At 48.9% G+C, this 17,903-nt stretch overlaps 1 protein-coding gene across 1 annotated transcript; it reads left to right on the top strand.

Annotated features, from left to right (window-relative positions):
* The first annotated feature begins 16,516 nt into the window (after positions 1 to 16,516).
* Positions 16,517 to 17,398, top strand: LOC147985461 (uncharacterized). The gene is made up of 2 exons (XM_087541587.1): positions 16,517 to 16,781; positions 16,986 to 17,398. The coding sequence occupies exons 1-2, from the start codon at positions 16,517 to 16,519 to the stop codon at positions 17,396 to 17,398; spliced, it is 678 nt and encodes a 225-aa protein (XP_087397713.1).
* Positions 17,399 to 17,903: the final 505 nt, after the last annotated feature.

Here is a 17,903-nt window from a genome sequence, read left to right as displayed (position 1 = left end):
CTTTTCTACCTCGAAGCTCACAAGATCAGCACTACGCAAATATGCGTTAAATTCTTCCTTAATTCCTGCTCCATCCATGAAGTCCTCTGAAGTCCATTCACAAGGCCGCACTGGAGCGTCCCTTGGTGGCTCATCATCAGCATCACGCATTTCAAGCCTGGGTCCTTGTTTCGTTGAAGAACCACCTTGGTACATTTTCCAAAACATATTTCTTCCTCTGAATTTTTTCTGAAATTTTTAGTAACTTCAAAATAAAAGTGAACCAAACTCAACAAAATTGATAGCAACTACTCCTACAAGTGCCTAGAGCCTATATCATGCATTAGAACTACTTGGAACCATATAAATTTGACATGCAAGCTCAAGAACATGGTCACCTAGGTAGCACAAATTTGCAATGAATAAAGCACTAGAACAAAAACTAATTGGACCAACGGAGGAGTCACATACCAAGGAACAATCCCCCAAAGCAGTTTTGTGAGAGGTGCTTTGAGCAAGGAGATCGAAAATCGTAGCAAAAGGGGCTAGAACTCGTGCTTGAGCTGGATAATAGTGTTTGTGGGAGGAAGAAGGAGTGTGTGGGTGTAGGAATAAGTGGAGGAGGGCCACCATGGGCCCACGAGGAAGGGGTGCGCCTAGGGGGGTAGGGCGCGCCCTCCACCCTCGTGGCCAGGTGGATGCCCCCCCTGCTATGTTCTCAGTGCCAAATATTATCAAATATTCCAGAAAAAATCATATTTAAATTTTAGGGCATTTGGAGAACTTTTATTTTCGGGGTATTTTTATATTGCACGGATAATTCAAATAACAGACAGAAAATACTATTTTTACTTTATTTAATATAAATAACAGAAAGTAAAAGGAGGGCACAGAAGGTTGTGCTTTCTAACTTCATCCATCTCACGATCATCAAAAGGAATCCATTAACAAGGTGGATCAAGTCTTGTTAACAAACTCATTCCGAATAACATGGAACCGGAGAAATTTTGAATAACACTATGTTACCTCAACGGGGATATGCACATCCCCAATAATTAGAATATAATATTTCTTCTTGACAGTAGGAAGAGAAAATTCAAAACCTCCAAAAATAATCGATGGAACTTTTCCAATAGAATTAATACTATGAACTTGAGGTTGTTTCCTTGAAAAGTGTACCGTATGCTCATTACCATTAACATGAAAAGTGACATTGCCTTTGGTGCAATCAATAACAGCTCCTGCGGTATTCAAAAAGGGTCTTCCAAGAATAATAGACATACTATCGTCCTCGGGAATATCAAGAATAACAAAGTCCGTTAAAATAGTAACGTTTGCAACCACAACAGGCACATCCTCACAAATACCGACAGGCATAGCAGTTGATTTATCAGCCATTTGCAAAGATATTTCAGTCGGTGTCAACTTGTTCAAATCAAGTCTACGATATAAAGAGAGGCATAACACTAACACCGGCTCCAAGATCACATAAAGCAGTTTTAACATAATTTCTTTTAATGGAGCATGGTATAGTGGGTACTCCTGGATCTCCAAACTTCTTAGGTATTCCACCCTTAAAAGTGTAATTAGCAAGCATGGTAGAAATTTCAGCTTCCGGTATCTTTCTTTTATTAGTAACAATTTTTTTCATGTACTAGCATAAGGATTCATTTTGAGCATATCAGTTAATCGCATACGCAAAAAGATAGGTCTAATCATTTTAGCAAAGCGCTCAAAATCCTCATCATCCTTTTTCTTGGATGGTTTGGGAGGAAAAGGCATGGGTTTTTGAACCCATGGTTCTCTTTCTTTACCATGTTTCCTAGCAACAAAGTCTCTCTTATCATAACGTCGATTCTTTGATTGTGGGTTATCAAGATCAACAGCAGGTTCAATTTCTATATCATTATCATTGCTAGGTTGAGCATCATCATGAACATTATCATTAACATTATCACTAGTTTCAGGTTCATTACCAGATTGTGTTTCAGCATCAGAAATAGAAATATCATTTGGATTCTCGGGTGTTTCAGCAATAGGTTCACTGGAAGCATGCAAAGTCCTATCATTTTTCTTTTTCTTCCTTTTAGAAGGACTAGGTGCATCTATATTATTTCTCTGAGAATCTTGCTCAATTCTCTTAGGGTGGCCTTCAGGATACAAAGGTTTCTGAGTCATTTTACCAGTTCTAGTAGCCACTCTGACAGCATGGTCCTTTTTCTTACTATTCAACTCATTGAGCAAATCAGTTTGAGCTTTAAGTACTTGTTCTACTTGAGTGGTAACCATAAAAGCATGTTCACTAATAAGTTTAAGTTCACCTTTGACATTAGCCATATAATCATCCAAGTGTTCAAGCATATCAGCACTGCGTTTTAATTCTCTACCAAAATAAGCATTGAAGTCTTCTTGCTTAACCATAAATTTATCAAACTCATCTAAGCATGGGCTAGCAAACTTGGTGAATGGGATTTCAGCTTTATCATATCTATAGAGAGAATTTACCTTTACTACCTGTGCCGGGTTATCAAGACCAGGTGTTTCTTCAATAGGTCATGGATTAAAACCATATATTTCTTCAACGGGCAGTAAATTAAGACCATGTATTTCTTCAATAGGAGGTAAATTCTTAACATCTTCAGCTTTAATACCCTTTTCTTTCATGGATTTCTTTGCCTCTTGCATATCTTTAGGACTGAGAAATAGAACACCCCTTTTCTTCAGAGTTGGTTTAGGAATAGGCTCAGGAGCTGGCTTAGGAAGTGTCCAATTATTTTCATTTGTCAACATATTATTCAATAAAATTTCAGCTTCATCCAGTGTTCTTTCCCTAAAAATAGAACCAGCACAACTATCCATGTAATCTCTGGAAGCACCGGTTAGTCCATTATAAAAGATATCAAGTATTTCATTTTTCTTAAGAGGATGATTAGGCAAAGCATTAAGTAATTTGAGAAGCCTCCCCCAAGCTTGTGGGAGACTCTCTTCTTCAATTTGCACAAAATTATATATATCCCTTAAGGCAGCTTGTTTCTTATGAGCAGGGAAATATTTAGCAGAGAAATAATAAATCATATCCTGGGGACTACGCACACAACCAGGATCAAGAGAATTAAACCTTATCTTAACTTCACCCTTTAATGAGAACGGAAATATTTTAAGGATATAAAAGTAGCGAGTTCTCTCATCATTAGTGAATAGGGTGGCTATATCATTTAATTTAGTAAGATGTGCCACAACAGTTTCAGATTCATAGCCATAAAAAGGATCAGATTCAACCAAAGTAACTATCTCAGGATCAATAGAGAATTCATAATCTTTATCAGTAACAAAGATAGGTGAAGTAGTATAAGCAGGATCATATTTCATTCTAGCATTCAGAGTTTTTTGTTTAAGCTTAGCTAATAATTTCTTAAGATCACTTCTATTATTGCAAGCAAGAAAGTCTCTTTTAGTTTCTTAATCCATAACATAGCCCTCGGTCACAAAAGGTAATTCATATTTATTAGGAGAGCCTTCATAATCACTTTCATCAGTATTATTAGTTTCAATAATTTCATTCTCTCTAGCCCTAGCGAGTTGTTCATCAAGAAATTCACCAAGTGGCACAGTAGTATCAGGCATAGAAGTAGTTTCATCATAAGTATCATGCATAGCAGAAGTGGCATCATCAATAATATGCGACATATCAAAATTAATAGCAGAAGCAGGTTTAGGTGTCACATGCTTACTCAAAACAGAAGGTGAATCAAGTGCAGAGCTAGATGCAGTTCCTTACCTCCCCTCGTAGTTGAGGGATAAATCTTGGTTCTTGGATCTTTCAAGTTCTTCATAATGATAATCAGATATAAATCCCAAGTGACTCAAAGAATAGAGCTATGCTCCCCGGCAACAGCACCAGAAAATAGTCTTGATAACCCATAAGTATAGGGGATCGCAACAATTTTTGAGGGTAGAGTATTCAACCCAAATTTATTGATTCGACACAAGGTGAGCCAAAGAATATTCTCAAGTATTAGCAGCTGAGTTGTCAATTCAACCACACCTGGATAACTTAATATCTGCAGCAAAGTGTTTAGTAGCAAAGTAATATGATAGTAGTGGTAACGATAGCAAAGGTAATGTTTTTGGTATTTTGAAGTGATTGTAACAATAGCAACGGAAGAGTAAATAAGCTAAGAACAATATATAAAAATCTTGTAGGCAATGGATCAGTGATAGAGAATTATGCCGGATGTGGTTCATCATGTAATAGTCATAACCTAGGGTGACACAGAACTAGCTCCAATTCATCAATGTAATGTAGGCATGTATTCTGAATATAGTCATACATGCTTATGGAAAAGGACTTGCATGACATCTTTTGTCCTACCCTCCCGTGGTAGCGGGGTCCTAGCGGAAACTAAGGGATATTAAGGCCTCCTTTTTATAGAGTATCAGACCAAAGCATCAACACATAGTGAATACATGAACTCCTCAAACTATGGTCATCACCGGAAGTGGTCCCGATTATTGTCACTTCGGGGTTGCCGGATCATAACACATAGTAGGTGACTGTAGACTTGCAACATAGGATCAAGAACTCTCATATATTCATGAAAACATAAAAGGTTCAGATCTTAAATCATGGCAGTCGGGCCCTATGACAAGCATTAAGCATAGCAAAGTCATAGCAACATCAATCTCAGAACATAGTGGATACTAGGGATCAAACCCTAACAAAACTAACTCGATTACATGATAAATCCCATTCAACCCATCACCGTCCAGCAAACCTACGATGGAATTACTCACGCACGGCGGTGAGCATCATGAAATTGGTGATGGAGGATGGTTGATGATGATGGCGACGTATTCCCCTCTCAGGAGCCTCGAACGGACTCCAGATCAGCCCTCCTGAGAGAGTTTAGGGCTTGGCGGCGGCTCTGTATCATAAAACGCGATGAATCTTTCTCTCTGATTTTTTCTCTCCGAACACGAATATATAGAGTTGGAGTTGAGGTTGGAGGAGCTCCAGGGGGCCCACGAGGTAGGGGGACGTGCCCCACCCTCGTGGCTAGGGTGTGGGCCCCCTGGTCTTGATCTTTTGCCAGTATTTTTTATTGTTTCCAAAAATAGTCTCCATGAAGTTTCAGGTCATTCCGAGAACTTTTGTTTCTGCACATAAATAACACCATGGCAATTCTGCTGAAAACAGCGTCTGTCCGGGTTAGTTCCATTCAAATCATGCAAGTTAGAGTCCAAAACAAGGGCAAAAGTGTTTGGAAAAGTAGATACGACGGAGACGTATCAGTGCATCAAAGGAAAACTCTACGGGCTCAGTAACTAGTGTGAAAGTCCTTCCTGGAACATGTACTCGAATTTTCCAGCGCTCTTATTCAAGTAGAGTGGCGGTGTAGGTCCCCGTGAAGCTTCGTATTCCGATGCTCAGGTACTTAGTGGCCTCCTTCAAGTGTCGTCCAAAAGGGGTGTCTTCATCCGGTTGAGCAAACTTGTTCCTTGGGTCCACCATCTATAGAGTAGAAAATGGAGAAGAGTCAAAAATGAGTAGAGGAGAGGGTCCTATGGCTTATCTTAGTGGTCGCGTCCTACAGTCAGCCTCTGCCCTGATACCATCTTGTAGCGATCCAACTTCAAATGGTCAAATCTCTGTGTATAAGTGTCATCCCTGAATCGGTAATGCTGACACACACAGTACTCAAGGATTTATAACAGAGTTCAATCACACTCTTATTACATTGAATATCTCAAAGAGAGTACTTATTACAATAATATGGCTGATGGCCATCTAAATAAGATAATTGCGGAAGCTTCAAAGGCAAAATGAGTCCATCAACTCCAACGACATAGCTAAGTGCATGACAATGACCTAGCGCACCTTACTCTTTCTCTGAAAACTCCGCAACATAATACGTTGCAGCCTGCGTAGGTCAGCACATGGAATATGCTGGCAAGATAACACTATAGAGCAATGAAGAAGTAACAGCTATAACTACATGCATATATGGCTGGTGGAGGCTCTATGGTTATCATTTGCAAAAAGCTAGTTTTTCCCTACAACAAAGGAATAAATTTTATTTAACTACAAAATTTGTTGTAAACATTGAGAAGGTTCCTCCAACTCAATCCCAAAGTAATAATTATCAACCCAACAAATTAATTAAGTAGAGTGATGTGATCAAATCAATAATTCAAGTACCAGATACTCAAGATGTCCATAACCGGGGACACGGATAATCATGATTAGTTTGTACACTCCGCAGAGGTTTGCGCACTTTTCCCCACAAGACTCGATCTCCTCCATTGAATTTCTCGCACTGCGTGATGCTTGAGAAACGCATGACCGAGACACAGTCTTTCCGAAGAGATCCCCTTAACCGATAGATAGGCCGGTACACCTACAATCCCCTATATCTGCTAGCCCATCATGTAAAGGTTTCCCATGACTTACTCAACTATGCCAGAGCCCATAATGGCTTGTGGCTGCACACGGAATTTTCTAGCATGAATAATCTTATGATCCCTTTGAGCCTGGGTGGCAAACCATAGGATGATCACACGGGTGCTCCGGGATATCCCAGGACAACGCTGGATTGCTCCAGGTGCCCAGACAACCACTGGGTGCTCCAGGGTGCCTCAACCAATCCACCCAATTGTGTATTAAAGTAGTTACCTTAAGTTAACCATTAATTAAAACTCTCACATCTCTCATGGATCACTCAAACCAAACCTCGTCTACAAGCATAGCATAGTAGGATAAGCATAATGTAGTAACACCCAGGGTTTTATATAAAAAGGCAATAGGTTCCTACCTCGTCAACTACTTCCCAATACCCAGATGTTAAACAAGTCCTACTCATGCAGTATTTGAGGTTGAAACTAATACATAAAAACTGGGTAATAAGGGATATGATCAAAGTGTTTCTTGCCTTGCTGACGATCTGAAAACCCTAGTGACTCGTAGTAGCACGCTTCACACTCCGAAAACTCTATCGTAAACAAACAATAGCATACATAAGCACTCAAGCATAAGATTCAAGGGTAAATCTCAAGAGAAAAGATTCAAACTGAAAGTTCAACTGAAGAGCTTCGATTTGCAAAAAGAATCAATCAAATCGGAGCTACGAAACTCAAACTACGCTCAAAAGAAGTTTGAATTCAAATCTGCATGAAACCAAATTTTAAATTATCAAAACCATGTTAAAGTTGATTATCTGGAAAGGGGGAAACAAGACGAAGATTTTGGCGTTGGTTTCACTAGATTTGGACGAACGGGCCAGAAGTAGCAACGGTTTGAAGATCAGGGACTAATCTGTGATAAAAGTAATTGCGGATAGGTGCCTGGCTGAAAATAAAAATAAAAAGAAAAACCTAACGAACGAACGTTTGCGAACAGAACTAAATCAACGAAAACCGTTCGCTAAAGAAACTAATCTAACGAACGCTCACAAAATAACCAGATCGGGAAAACCGGAAAAACAAAAAGAAAACCAAGATGGCTTTGTACCGGTTCGGGGCGGTTTTTCGTCGAAAACCGGCCGCGATGGTTAGCGAGTCCGGTGATGGCGGCGAACTCCGGCATGGTGGCGGTTGGTGGCAGCGGGCGGTGGCGGCGGCGCGCGGCAGCAGCGGGCGACGACGACGGGCAGCGGCGGCGCAAGGGCGGCGGCGACGTGGCTCGGCTGCGGCTGCGGTGGCGGTGGTGGTGTGGCGTGGGGTGAGGCGAGGGGGGGCGAGGCTCGGCTTTAAAGGGGCCGGGGGGCTTCCTTGGAGGAGGGGGCAGCGACGACCCAGAGTCCGGCTCGGACTCCAGCAGCGGGCGGCGGCGGGACTCCTCCCGCAGAGGAAGGCGGGGGCGGCTGCAGGCTGGGTCGGCTGGGCCTTCGGCCCAGACAGGTGACGGGTTTTTTAATAAAATTTCGCCCGAAAAAACATCCTAATAAAATATAAAAAAATTCTATAAATACCAGAAATAATTTTCACCGTCCAAACCTTATATTTGGGACAAAGTGAACATTTTTCTATCCTAAAAATGCAATTTTCAAAAATGCAAATTTTTCTAATTCAAATAAAATACAAATAAAATAATAATTTGATTTTAAAATTTCTCCAATATTTCCTCTCTTTTGAAGAAGTCATTTTATCTTCTCTCATGTATTTTTTTATTGGAAATAATTGGAGAGAAAAATATTTAAAATCAAATTGATCCTCTTTTCAAATTTGAGAAAAAAACAAATATGAAAGTTTGTGGAATTTCCAACTCTCTCCTTGGGTCCTTGAGTTGCTTAAGATTTCTAAGATCACAACCAAAATGCAAATAAAATATGATATGCATATGATGTCCTATGTATAACATACAAATTGAAAATTGGGATGTTATACATCGAGGAGAACATGGTATTGAAGATCATGGAGAGAGAAGTCATCTAGCTACTAGCTATGGACCCTTACGTCTATGGTAAACTACCCACGGTTCATCGGAAGGGCAATAAGGTTGATGTAGATGCCCTCCGTGATCGAATCGCCCTCTGGCAGGGTGCCGGAAAAGGCCCCAAGATGGAATCTCATGGGAACAGAGGCTTGCCGTGGCGGAAAAGTATTTTGGTGGATGGCTCTAGTGGTTTGGGAATATTTGGGAATTTATAGAGCAAGAATTAGGGTTAGGAGACCTCCAAGGGGCCCACAAGCCCTCAGGGCGCCCCCAGGGGAGCAGGCTTGTGGCCTCCTCGGGACTCCTCTGGCCCCCTCTCCAAGTCTCCTGGATGTCTTCTGGTCCAAGAAAAATCATCGCGAAAGTTTTATTCCGTTTGGACTCTGTTTGATATTCCTTTTTTGTAAAACACAAAAACAAGAAAAAACAGAAACTGGCACTGGGCTTTGGGTTAATAAGTTAGCCCCAAATATAATATAAAATAGCATATCAATGCATATAAAACATCCAAAACAGATAATATAATAGCATGGAACAATCAGAAATTATATATACGTTGGAGATGTATCAGTAATCACCTCAACTTTCTCATATTAAATAGGCATGTCCTTAGTAAATAAGACTATTTCCAAACCTTCAAATATTGATGCGATGATGGGTTAATTAATGTGCACATGCACATACCAAAAGGTAATCTAATTTATTAGTATTTTTCTACAGGAAAAATATCCGATCAATTCATCAACTATCAAGGTGGTACAAAGAACACCGGAAGTGAAAATTACATCCAGGTCCGTAGACCACTATCGACAACTACAAGCACTAGAGCGAGCCGAAGGTGCGCTGCTGCCATCACCCCTTCCTTACCAGAGCCGGGCAAATCTTGTTGTAGTAGACAGTCGGGAATTCATGGTGCTAAGGCCCCACATGACTCGCGCATTAGAACAACAACCGCCGCCGATGAACAAAATCATAGATTAGAAGGATCCAACATGTACACAGACGAATACACACGAATGAAAATAGGATCCTTATGGATCTACCGTAGACAAACATCGACCGAATACCGCGAGATCCGCCAAAGGAAAACCTCCACACACCCTCCGGTGACGCTAGAAACACAGCCGAGATGGGGCTAGGCGAGGAAAATTTTATTCCATCTTCAAAGGGCAGCCATCACCTGGCCTCTCTGTGTAGGATATAAATCCTAACAAAACTCGAGTAAACATCCAAAAACAAAGCCCTCCCATAGGCAAGGGCAGGGATCCATCACATCTCCATGGCCCTAAGTCCAGAAGAGACGAGGCAGACCAGCATCGACGTTGGCGGGAGGCACAGTGAACCCCGGCGGGTGGGTGCCCTTCGCTCAAGCGAAGGGGTATGAGTGACATGATAGCTTTCCACTAAACTTGTAATCTCTTATGCATCTAACAAAGAAACAAAATTAAGCATTCTCCATGTGTTGTCCCATTGTATGTGTAGTGGCTTAGATGCCGAGGTTACAATATCGTAGCTCGATCGACTGAGCTAATTAATTTCCCGACTTCAATTTACCCACCAATCAAATAGTGGCTTTCTTAGCGAAACATGATACATGCCCTCGTTGCTTCACCTCTGTGATAAGGGCGGCGATCGCTGCCACCGCTACTAGCTCCCTCCATCCTCTCCTCGGCGCATTTGGTAATATTTGGGAAAGGGAATGAGAGTTTAGACTAGGAATTTGTATTGAGATTAGACCTAGGATGAGTCATTTTATTCCCAGTCCTCTGTTTGGCACATAAGAGAAATTATATGTGAGAATTTATGAAGAAATTATATTCCTTTGTTTGGTTTGTATGAATTGACAATGGACTAGATGAGGACAGTTAATGAAATTTATGATGAAGGGTTAAGATTGACTCTTCAAAACAATTTTGTTTCAGCTCCCACCCCTCCCCTGTTAATAAAATGGTGGGAGTTGGAGTCTCAAGTCCCATGAAAATTCCCTCATGAATTCCCAATCCCCTGAAATAAATAATAGATATGAAGTCGCGTACCCCTTCAATTCCCATTCCCTCGCTGTACCCCAGACCAAACATGATTTCCCCTCTCGTCACCATCAGAAGCCACCACTAGACAAGCTTGTGCAGTGGCGGCAAAGTCTTTCTCACATGCGTTAGTCCACGACCTTGCGGTGCTCGACTGTCGGGGGGGATGAACCCCGGGCGGGCAATGGAACCCGGGTCTTTTTTGAAAACATCGGGGCTAGCAACGCCCCTCAACCCGGCTCGCAATTGGCCGGGTTGCTCAACCCGGCCAAGCCCCTCGACCCGGCCAAACTCTTCGACCCAGCCGAACTCCTCAACCCGGCCCCAATGGCTAGAGCAAGACTGTCGAACCCGGCATGTCAAGACTTCTCCAACAAGCTAGCTCCCCCGTTGGTGTGTTCCTCAACCCGGCCACGGGTTAGCTCCCGTCCCATCCTAGCCGTACGATGGGATGAGTCTCCATTCAAGGGTGAGCGAGGCAACAGTGCCCTACCAACTCCTCTGGCCAGCCGAGGCGTGGCAACAGTGCCCCACCTACCTGCTGACCAAGGCTGGCGTGGCTACAATGCACTCGTCGTCACTGCTGACGCCAGCAAGCAGCGATCTGACAGTGCGCCACTGTAGCATACCCAACCCGGCCAATCCGTGACGATTGATAAGACGGCAAACAGTGCCCCCAGCACACGGGGCCCGCACCCGGAGAACCCGGCGAGCCCTGACACCTGGCGGGTCCCAGCGCCGGCTTCTCAGACGATGAAAACCCGGCCCCACGACCATGTAATATTACCATTGTACCCTTGGGGGTTGACCTATAAAACCCCCCAGGAGCCCTCATGCATACAGGCGGACACAAGATTAATTAGACTAGCCACACACTAGGAGAGGGAGCAGCCTAAGCCTTGGCCCGCCTTCCTTCTTCCTCCATACAGCTCTAGGAGCCACCCTGTACTGTTACATACAAACTACACTCGGCATGACTAGGGGTGTTATCTCTCCGGAGAGCCTGAACCTGGGTATGTCTTGCGTCCCTCGCTCGCTCATGCTGACCTCGCCTCTGGAGCCTACCGGTGCCCTCGAGCCTCCTCCTCTCTTTAGCCATCCCTTGGCACCTGCCGTGTGCCCACCACGACAGTTGGCGCCCACCATGGGGCGACTCAAGATTCTGGCCGGAGACATGTTCCAGGCGGGGCTCCTCTCCGACTCTGACGAGCCCATCACGCTGGCGGACGACGTCATTGACGCGCTCACCACACTGCGCATCTCCGATGCGCTCGCGGCCGACGAGTACCCCAGCGAGGTACTTGACATCTCCGGCTCCCCCATCTCCCTCGGTGACGGCACTCCCGCTGGAGCGATGGACCTCTGCGTAGAGGTATTCGTCACCGACACCGGCGCTTATTCGTCCAGCACGGTGAGGAAGGCCGCCGAAGCTAGGGCCACAGCAGATCGCGCCAACCCGCCGAACCCGTTGCACGCCACAATGCAGAGCCTTCGCGTCCCCATCGCCACCGATGTCGACGCCACCAACATCGCCAAGACCCGGAGTCGGTTTGAGGAAGACCGCCAGCGCCTACTGGACCTGTCCGAGACGCTCGCGGCCACGTAGTGTCGCCTGGACTCCGCTGAGCTAGAGCGCAATGCCGCCTATGGCCTCACGCCCGCCGCGGCCGAGTCAAGCCGGGTCGTTGATGTGCAGGCCCGGGGCGGCGCGATCGGCCGCGCCTTCGGCGCGATCCCTCCCATCTATGAGACCCCCATGAAGAACATGTGCGCCGCCCAGGAGGACACAGTCGACTTGGACCAGCTCGCCAGCGAGGAGCTCAAGGACAGCCTGAAGCGGGTGAACGACCTCCTCGACGCGGCCAATGCACAGCAGGACCGCCTCAACCAACTCACCAAGCCGGCGGGGTCCGGCTCAATCCACACCAGCGATTCCAAGGACCAGCACAACATGGTGTCTTCGCCACCTGGCGAAGCGCACTCCGGCCGTACTCAGACCCGACGTAACCCTGCCCCGACGGCTGCCGGCGGCTTGGGCGACGAGCCAACCCCGGAAGACCGGCGCCGGCGTGATCCTCCCCCGCAACTCGGCCGACGTACGGCTTCAGCCGAGCCGGCCCCCCTGTGGCGCGGTCGCCGACCGGCTGGGCCCGCGCGCCATCGATGACGTCGATGCTCGCCACCACCTCGACCAGCTTGCCCTCTCCCTGGAGCTGGAGGAAAACAACACCGTCGGGCCGGCTTGCTTCGGTCCATGTATCCGGGATGATCCTTTCCACAAAGGGTTCACGCTCCCCCACAACACCCCCAAGTACAACGGCACCGTCAAGCTAGAGGACTGGCTCATCGACTACACCACCACCATCAACATCGCGGGTGGCAACCTCCGTCTCGCCATGGGTTCGGCTCGCACATGGTTGAACATCCTGCCGGCAGGCAACATCAACGCGTGGATTGACTTCAAGCAGGCTTTCGTGCGTAACTTCACCGACACCTACAAGCGACCCAGCCGCCCCAGCCAGCTCACCATGTGCATGCAGGGTCAGACGGAGACCGGAGGAGAATACCTCGCACGCTAGACCAAGCTCTGGAACAGCTATGAGGGTGTCCACGAAGTCCAGGCCATCTCCTCAACGGGTGTCGGGATGGCACTCTCCTCAAGCACAAGCTCTTGCGCTCTGAGCCAGCCACCATGGCCGCGCTCATGGTGACAGTGGACAAATACGCCAGCGCGGACTCCGCCATGAAGATCCAAGTGGCGTTGGACGAAGCCGGTTCCCACTCCCAAGCCGGCCGGCGAAAGCAGTCGGCAACAGAACAACCAGCAGAACAACAAGCGCAAGGCCGACTCACCAGCGCAGCGCTACGACAACCAGCTCGTCGCAGCCACCGAGCAGGCACCCGCGACCGAGCCGGCTACCAAACATCAGCAAACTGGCAGGACGGTGTGTCAGCCTGCCATGAGCTTTGAGGAGATGCTCGAAGCTCCCTACAAGCACCACAGCGGCGCGAGGCCGTCCACGCACACGCTTCGGCAGTGCGCCATCACCAAGCGCATCATGCGGGGTGACACCCCGGCTCCGGGAGCAGGGCAACCATCGCCGCCTCCTCCCCCGCCTCCGGCTGGCAGCGCGATGCGCGATGACGTCTACCCAGACCAGAATGCGACCTACATCATTTTCACCAGCCTCGATGACTACAAGCATAGAGAGCGCCTGCTCCGGCAGGAGGTGAACACCGTCATCCTGGCCAAGCCAAAGTACATGCACTGGTCGGAGCGCCCGGTCACCTGGACCCGGGAAGACCACCCGACTGTCATGCCAAATCCGGGTGGCTACGCCCTCATCCTTAACCCAACCATCGGTGTGCCTTGGTGCATGTGCAAGTTCTCCCGGGTCCTCATCGATAGCGGCAGCAGCATCAACATCCTCTACCGCAACACCATGACCAAGCTTGCCCTTGAGGCCAAAGACTTCGAGCCAACCCGGACGATTTTCCAAGGCATCGTGCCCGACCTCTCCTACTGCCCGATCGGCCAGATCTGGCTCGACGTCCTGTTCAGCGACAGCAACCACTTCCGACGCGAGCCGCTCTGGTTCGAGGTGGTGGACCTGTCCAGCGCGTACCACGCGCTGCTGGGACGGCCTGCACTCGCCAAGTTCATGGCGGTTCCCCACTACGCCTATCTGAAGATGAAGCTGCCGGGTCCGAAGGGCCTCATCACCATCACCGGCGACTACCACAAGTCCCTGGAGTGTGCTCGAGACGGCGCCAAACTAGCCAAGTTGTTGGTCATAGCCTAGGAGCGGCGCCAACTAGACCGGATTGTCGCGTTGGCCAACGAGATGCCCGTTGTGCCGGCCCCAACCAAGGAGCCGGCCGACGAGGCCTCGTTCCAACCCTCCAAGGAGAGTAAGAAGGTCATGCTGAACCCGGAAGACCCTATCTGCAGCAAGTACGTTGTCGTGGGCACCCACCTTGGCAGCAAATAGGAAGGCAAGCTCGTCGACTTCCTCCGTGAGAATCGGGATATCTTCACATGGACCCCAAAGGACATGCCGGGTATTCCGAGGAAGTACGCCGAGCACAAACTCCATGTCTGTAAGGACGCCAACCCTGTCCGCCAGCCCCTACAGCGTTTCTCCGAGGAGAAGAGAAGAACCATTGGTGAATAGGTTGCCAAGCTTTTGGCGGCCGGCTTCATCATGGAGGTGTTCCAGCCCGAGTGGCTTGCCAACCCAGTCCTTGTCCTGAAGAAAACAATACATGGCGTGTGTATCGACTACACCAGGCTGAACAAGGCCTGCCCCAAGGATCCATTCGACCTCCCGCGGATCGGTCGAGTCATCGACTCCACCGCCGGCTGTGAACTTCTATCCTTCCTGGATGCTTACTCCGGCTATCATCAGATAAAGCTGGACCCGGCCGACACCCTGAAGACTTCCTTCCTCGCGCCCTTCAGAACGTGCTGCTACATCACCATGTCATTCAGCCTGAAGAATGCCGACGCCACGTTCCACCGCCGCATGTAGAAATGCATGTTGCCATAACTTGGCCGCAGCATCCATGTCTACGTGGACGACATCGTGGTGAAGACCAAGCAACACCACATCGCGCGAGTACCGGGTCAAGCTTAACTCAGAGAAATGCGTCTTTGGCGTCCCGGCCGGAAAGCTGCTTGGTTTTCTCGTCTCGTAGCGCGGTATTGAGGCGAACCCGAAGAAGATCAAGGCCATCGAGCGCATGCGCAAGCCGGCTCGGCTACACGATGTCCAGAAGTTCACCGCTTACTTGGCCTCGGTCAGCCGATTTCTCAGCCGGCTGGGCGAGAGGGCCTTGCCCCTATATCAGCTGGTGTAGAATATGGTGACATTCGAGTGGAACAACCAGGCGGACGAAGCTTTCCGAGATCTCAAGTGCATGCTCTCCACTGCACCCGTCCTGGCTGTGCTGGCCGAGAAGGAACCGATTTTGCTCTACATTGCCGCTACCTCGCGGTCGGTTTGCACGGTGATGGTGGTCGAGCGACCAGAGAAGGGCAAGATCTAGGCCGTCCAACGCCTGGTATATTACCTGAGCGAGGTGCTCTCTGCCTCCAAGCAGAACTACCCGCACTACCAGAAGATGTGTTACGACGAGTATTTTACCACCAAGAAGTTGAAGCGGTATTTCCAAGAGCACGTTGTTACCGTGGTCAGCACGGCCCCTCTCGGCGAGATCATTCGCTGTCGGAACACCTCTGGCCGTGTTGCCAAGTAGGCACTTGAGCTAGTCGGCCACACCATCCTCTACGAGCCCCGCACCACGATCAAGTCCCAAGATCTGGCTGACTTCCTCGTCGACTGGACCGAGACCCGGTACCTACCATCACCGCCGGATTCGACGCATTGGCGCATGCACTTTGACGGCTCCAAGATGCGCCTCGGTCTGGGGGTCGGCATCATGTTGTCTTCCCCGAAGGGCGACCGGCTCCGATACGCACTTGAGATCCACTTTGCTGCCTCCAACAATGTTGCCGAGTATGAAGCCCTTGTGCATGGCCTCCGGCTTGCCAAGGAACTCAGCATCCGACGCGTCCTGTGCTATGGAGACTCGGATTTGGTGGTGCAGCAGTGCTCCGGCAAGTGGAACATGCGCGACTCCAACATGGCAAGCTACCGCTTCCTCGTCCAACAGTTGTCCGGCTTCTTCGACAGCTGCAAGTTCCTCCACGTCCCGCGCACGGAGAACGAGGCCACCGACACACTTGGCAAGATCGCCTCATCTCGGTAGTCCATCCTGTTCGGCGTCTCCCTCGAGCACCTGCACAAGCCATTTGTCAAGACGGGGCCGAACTCGAGTCCATCATCATCCCGGACAACCTGGTTGTGCCTCTACCCGGCCCGGGGGCTGAAGAACCCGACCTAGGGGCTGTAGAACCTGGTCCAGGTGCTGCTGAACGCGTCCCAGGGACTGCCCGACCCAACCCGGCCGCCGTCGTCCTCAACCCGGCCGCCGCCGTCCCTGACCCGGGGGCCGCCGCCGCCCGCTTGGGGACTGCTGTCCTGGAACCCTCCATGGTGGCCGTCCTCGCCTGGCGATGGCCCCATCATGGGCTCTGCCCATCGGGGAGTTCCTGGAGAACGGGGTTCTTCCCATGGACGAAACCGAAGCCCGGCAAGTGCAGCGTCGGGCGTCCGCCTACAGCATCATCAACAACGAGCTCGTCAAGCGCAGTTCGACGGACGTTTTCCAGTGCTGCGTCGAACAAGACAAGGGTATCGAGATCCTCCTCGACATACAGCACGGCGAGTGCGGGAAGCATGCCGCCTCAAGATCCCTGGTAGCCAAGGTCTTCCTCCATGGTTTCTACTAGCCCACGGCCCTCCACGACGCCGAGTCGCTTGTCCTCAAGTGCGAAGGATGCCAACGCTTCATCAAGTGCAGCCACCAGCCGACATCAGCGCTCTGAACCATCCCAATGACCTGGCCCTTCGCGGTCTGGGGACTAAACATGGTGGGACCGTTCAAAACCGCTTGAGGCAGCATCACACATTTGCTGGTGGCAGTGGACAAGTTCACCAAGTGGATCGAAGCACGGCCAATCAACAAACTAGACGGGCCAACTGCCGTCTGGTTAATCAAGGATATTGCAGTGTGCTACGGCATCCCGAACAGCATCATCATGGACAACGGCACCAACTTCGCCAAGGGCACACTCGCGCAATATTGCTCCGTCTCCAGCATCTGCCTCGACCTGGCTTCCATGGCGCACCCGCAGTCCAACGGCCAGGTCGAGCGGGCCAACGATGTCATCCTATCCGGCATCAAGCCGCGGCTTGTCGAGCCGCTCGTCCGTTCACCTGGTAGCTGGCTCGGCATTGTGCCTCTGGAGTCTCTGCACAACGCCAAACTGGTTGACCGGGTTCACCCCTTTCTTCCTCGTCTACGGAGGCAAAGCTGTCATCCCGACCGACATTGAATTTGACTCGCCGCGCGTCGCGATGTACACCGAAACCGAAGCCAAGGAAGCCCGCGAAGACAACGTCGACCAACTCGAAGAAGCACGCCTCTTGGCGCTCAGTCGGTCAGCCATCTATCAGCAAGGCCTGAGGCACTACCATAGTAAGAAGATGAAGCCCCTCAGATTCCGCGAGGGAGACCTCGTCCTATGACTCATCCAGCAGCAAGCCAGCCAGCACAAGTTGTCCTCCCCATGGGAAGGCCCCGTCATCGTCAGCAAGGCCTTGTGCGACCGCAACGCTGATACTTCTCCGGCATATCTACTTTTCCAAACACTTTTGCCCTTGTTTTGGACTCTAACTTGTATGATTTGAATGGAACTAACCCGAACTGATGCCGTTTTCAGCAGAATTGCCATGATGTTGTTTTATGAGCAGAAAACAAAAGTTCTCGGAATGACCTGAAACTCCACGGAATACCTTACAATAAATAATAAAAAATCCTCGCCAAAGATGAAGACCAGG

Source organism: Triticum urartu, chromosome 2A (assembly GCF_056163025.1).
Source record: "Triticum urartu cultivar PI428250 chromosome 2A, HENAU_Tu73, whole genome shotgun sequence".
NCBI classification, from domain to species: domain Eukaryota; kingdom Viridiplantae; phylum Streptophyta; class Magnoliopsida; order Poales; family Poaceae; genus Triticum; species Triticum urartu.
The sequence above is the reverse complement of the archived record's forward strand: the minus strand, read 5'-3'. Positions and strand labels throughout refer to the sequence as shown.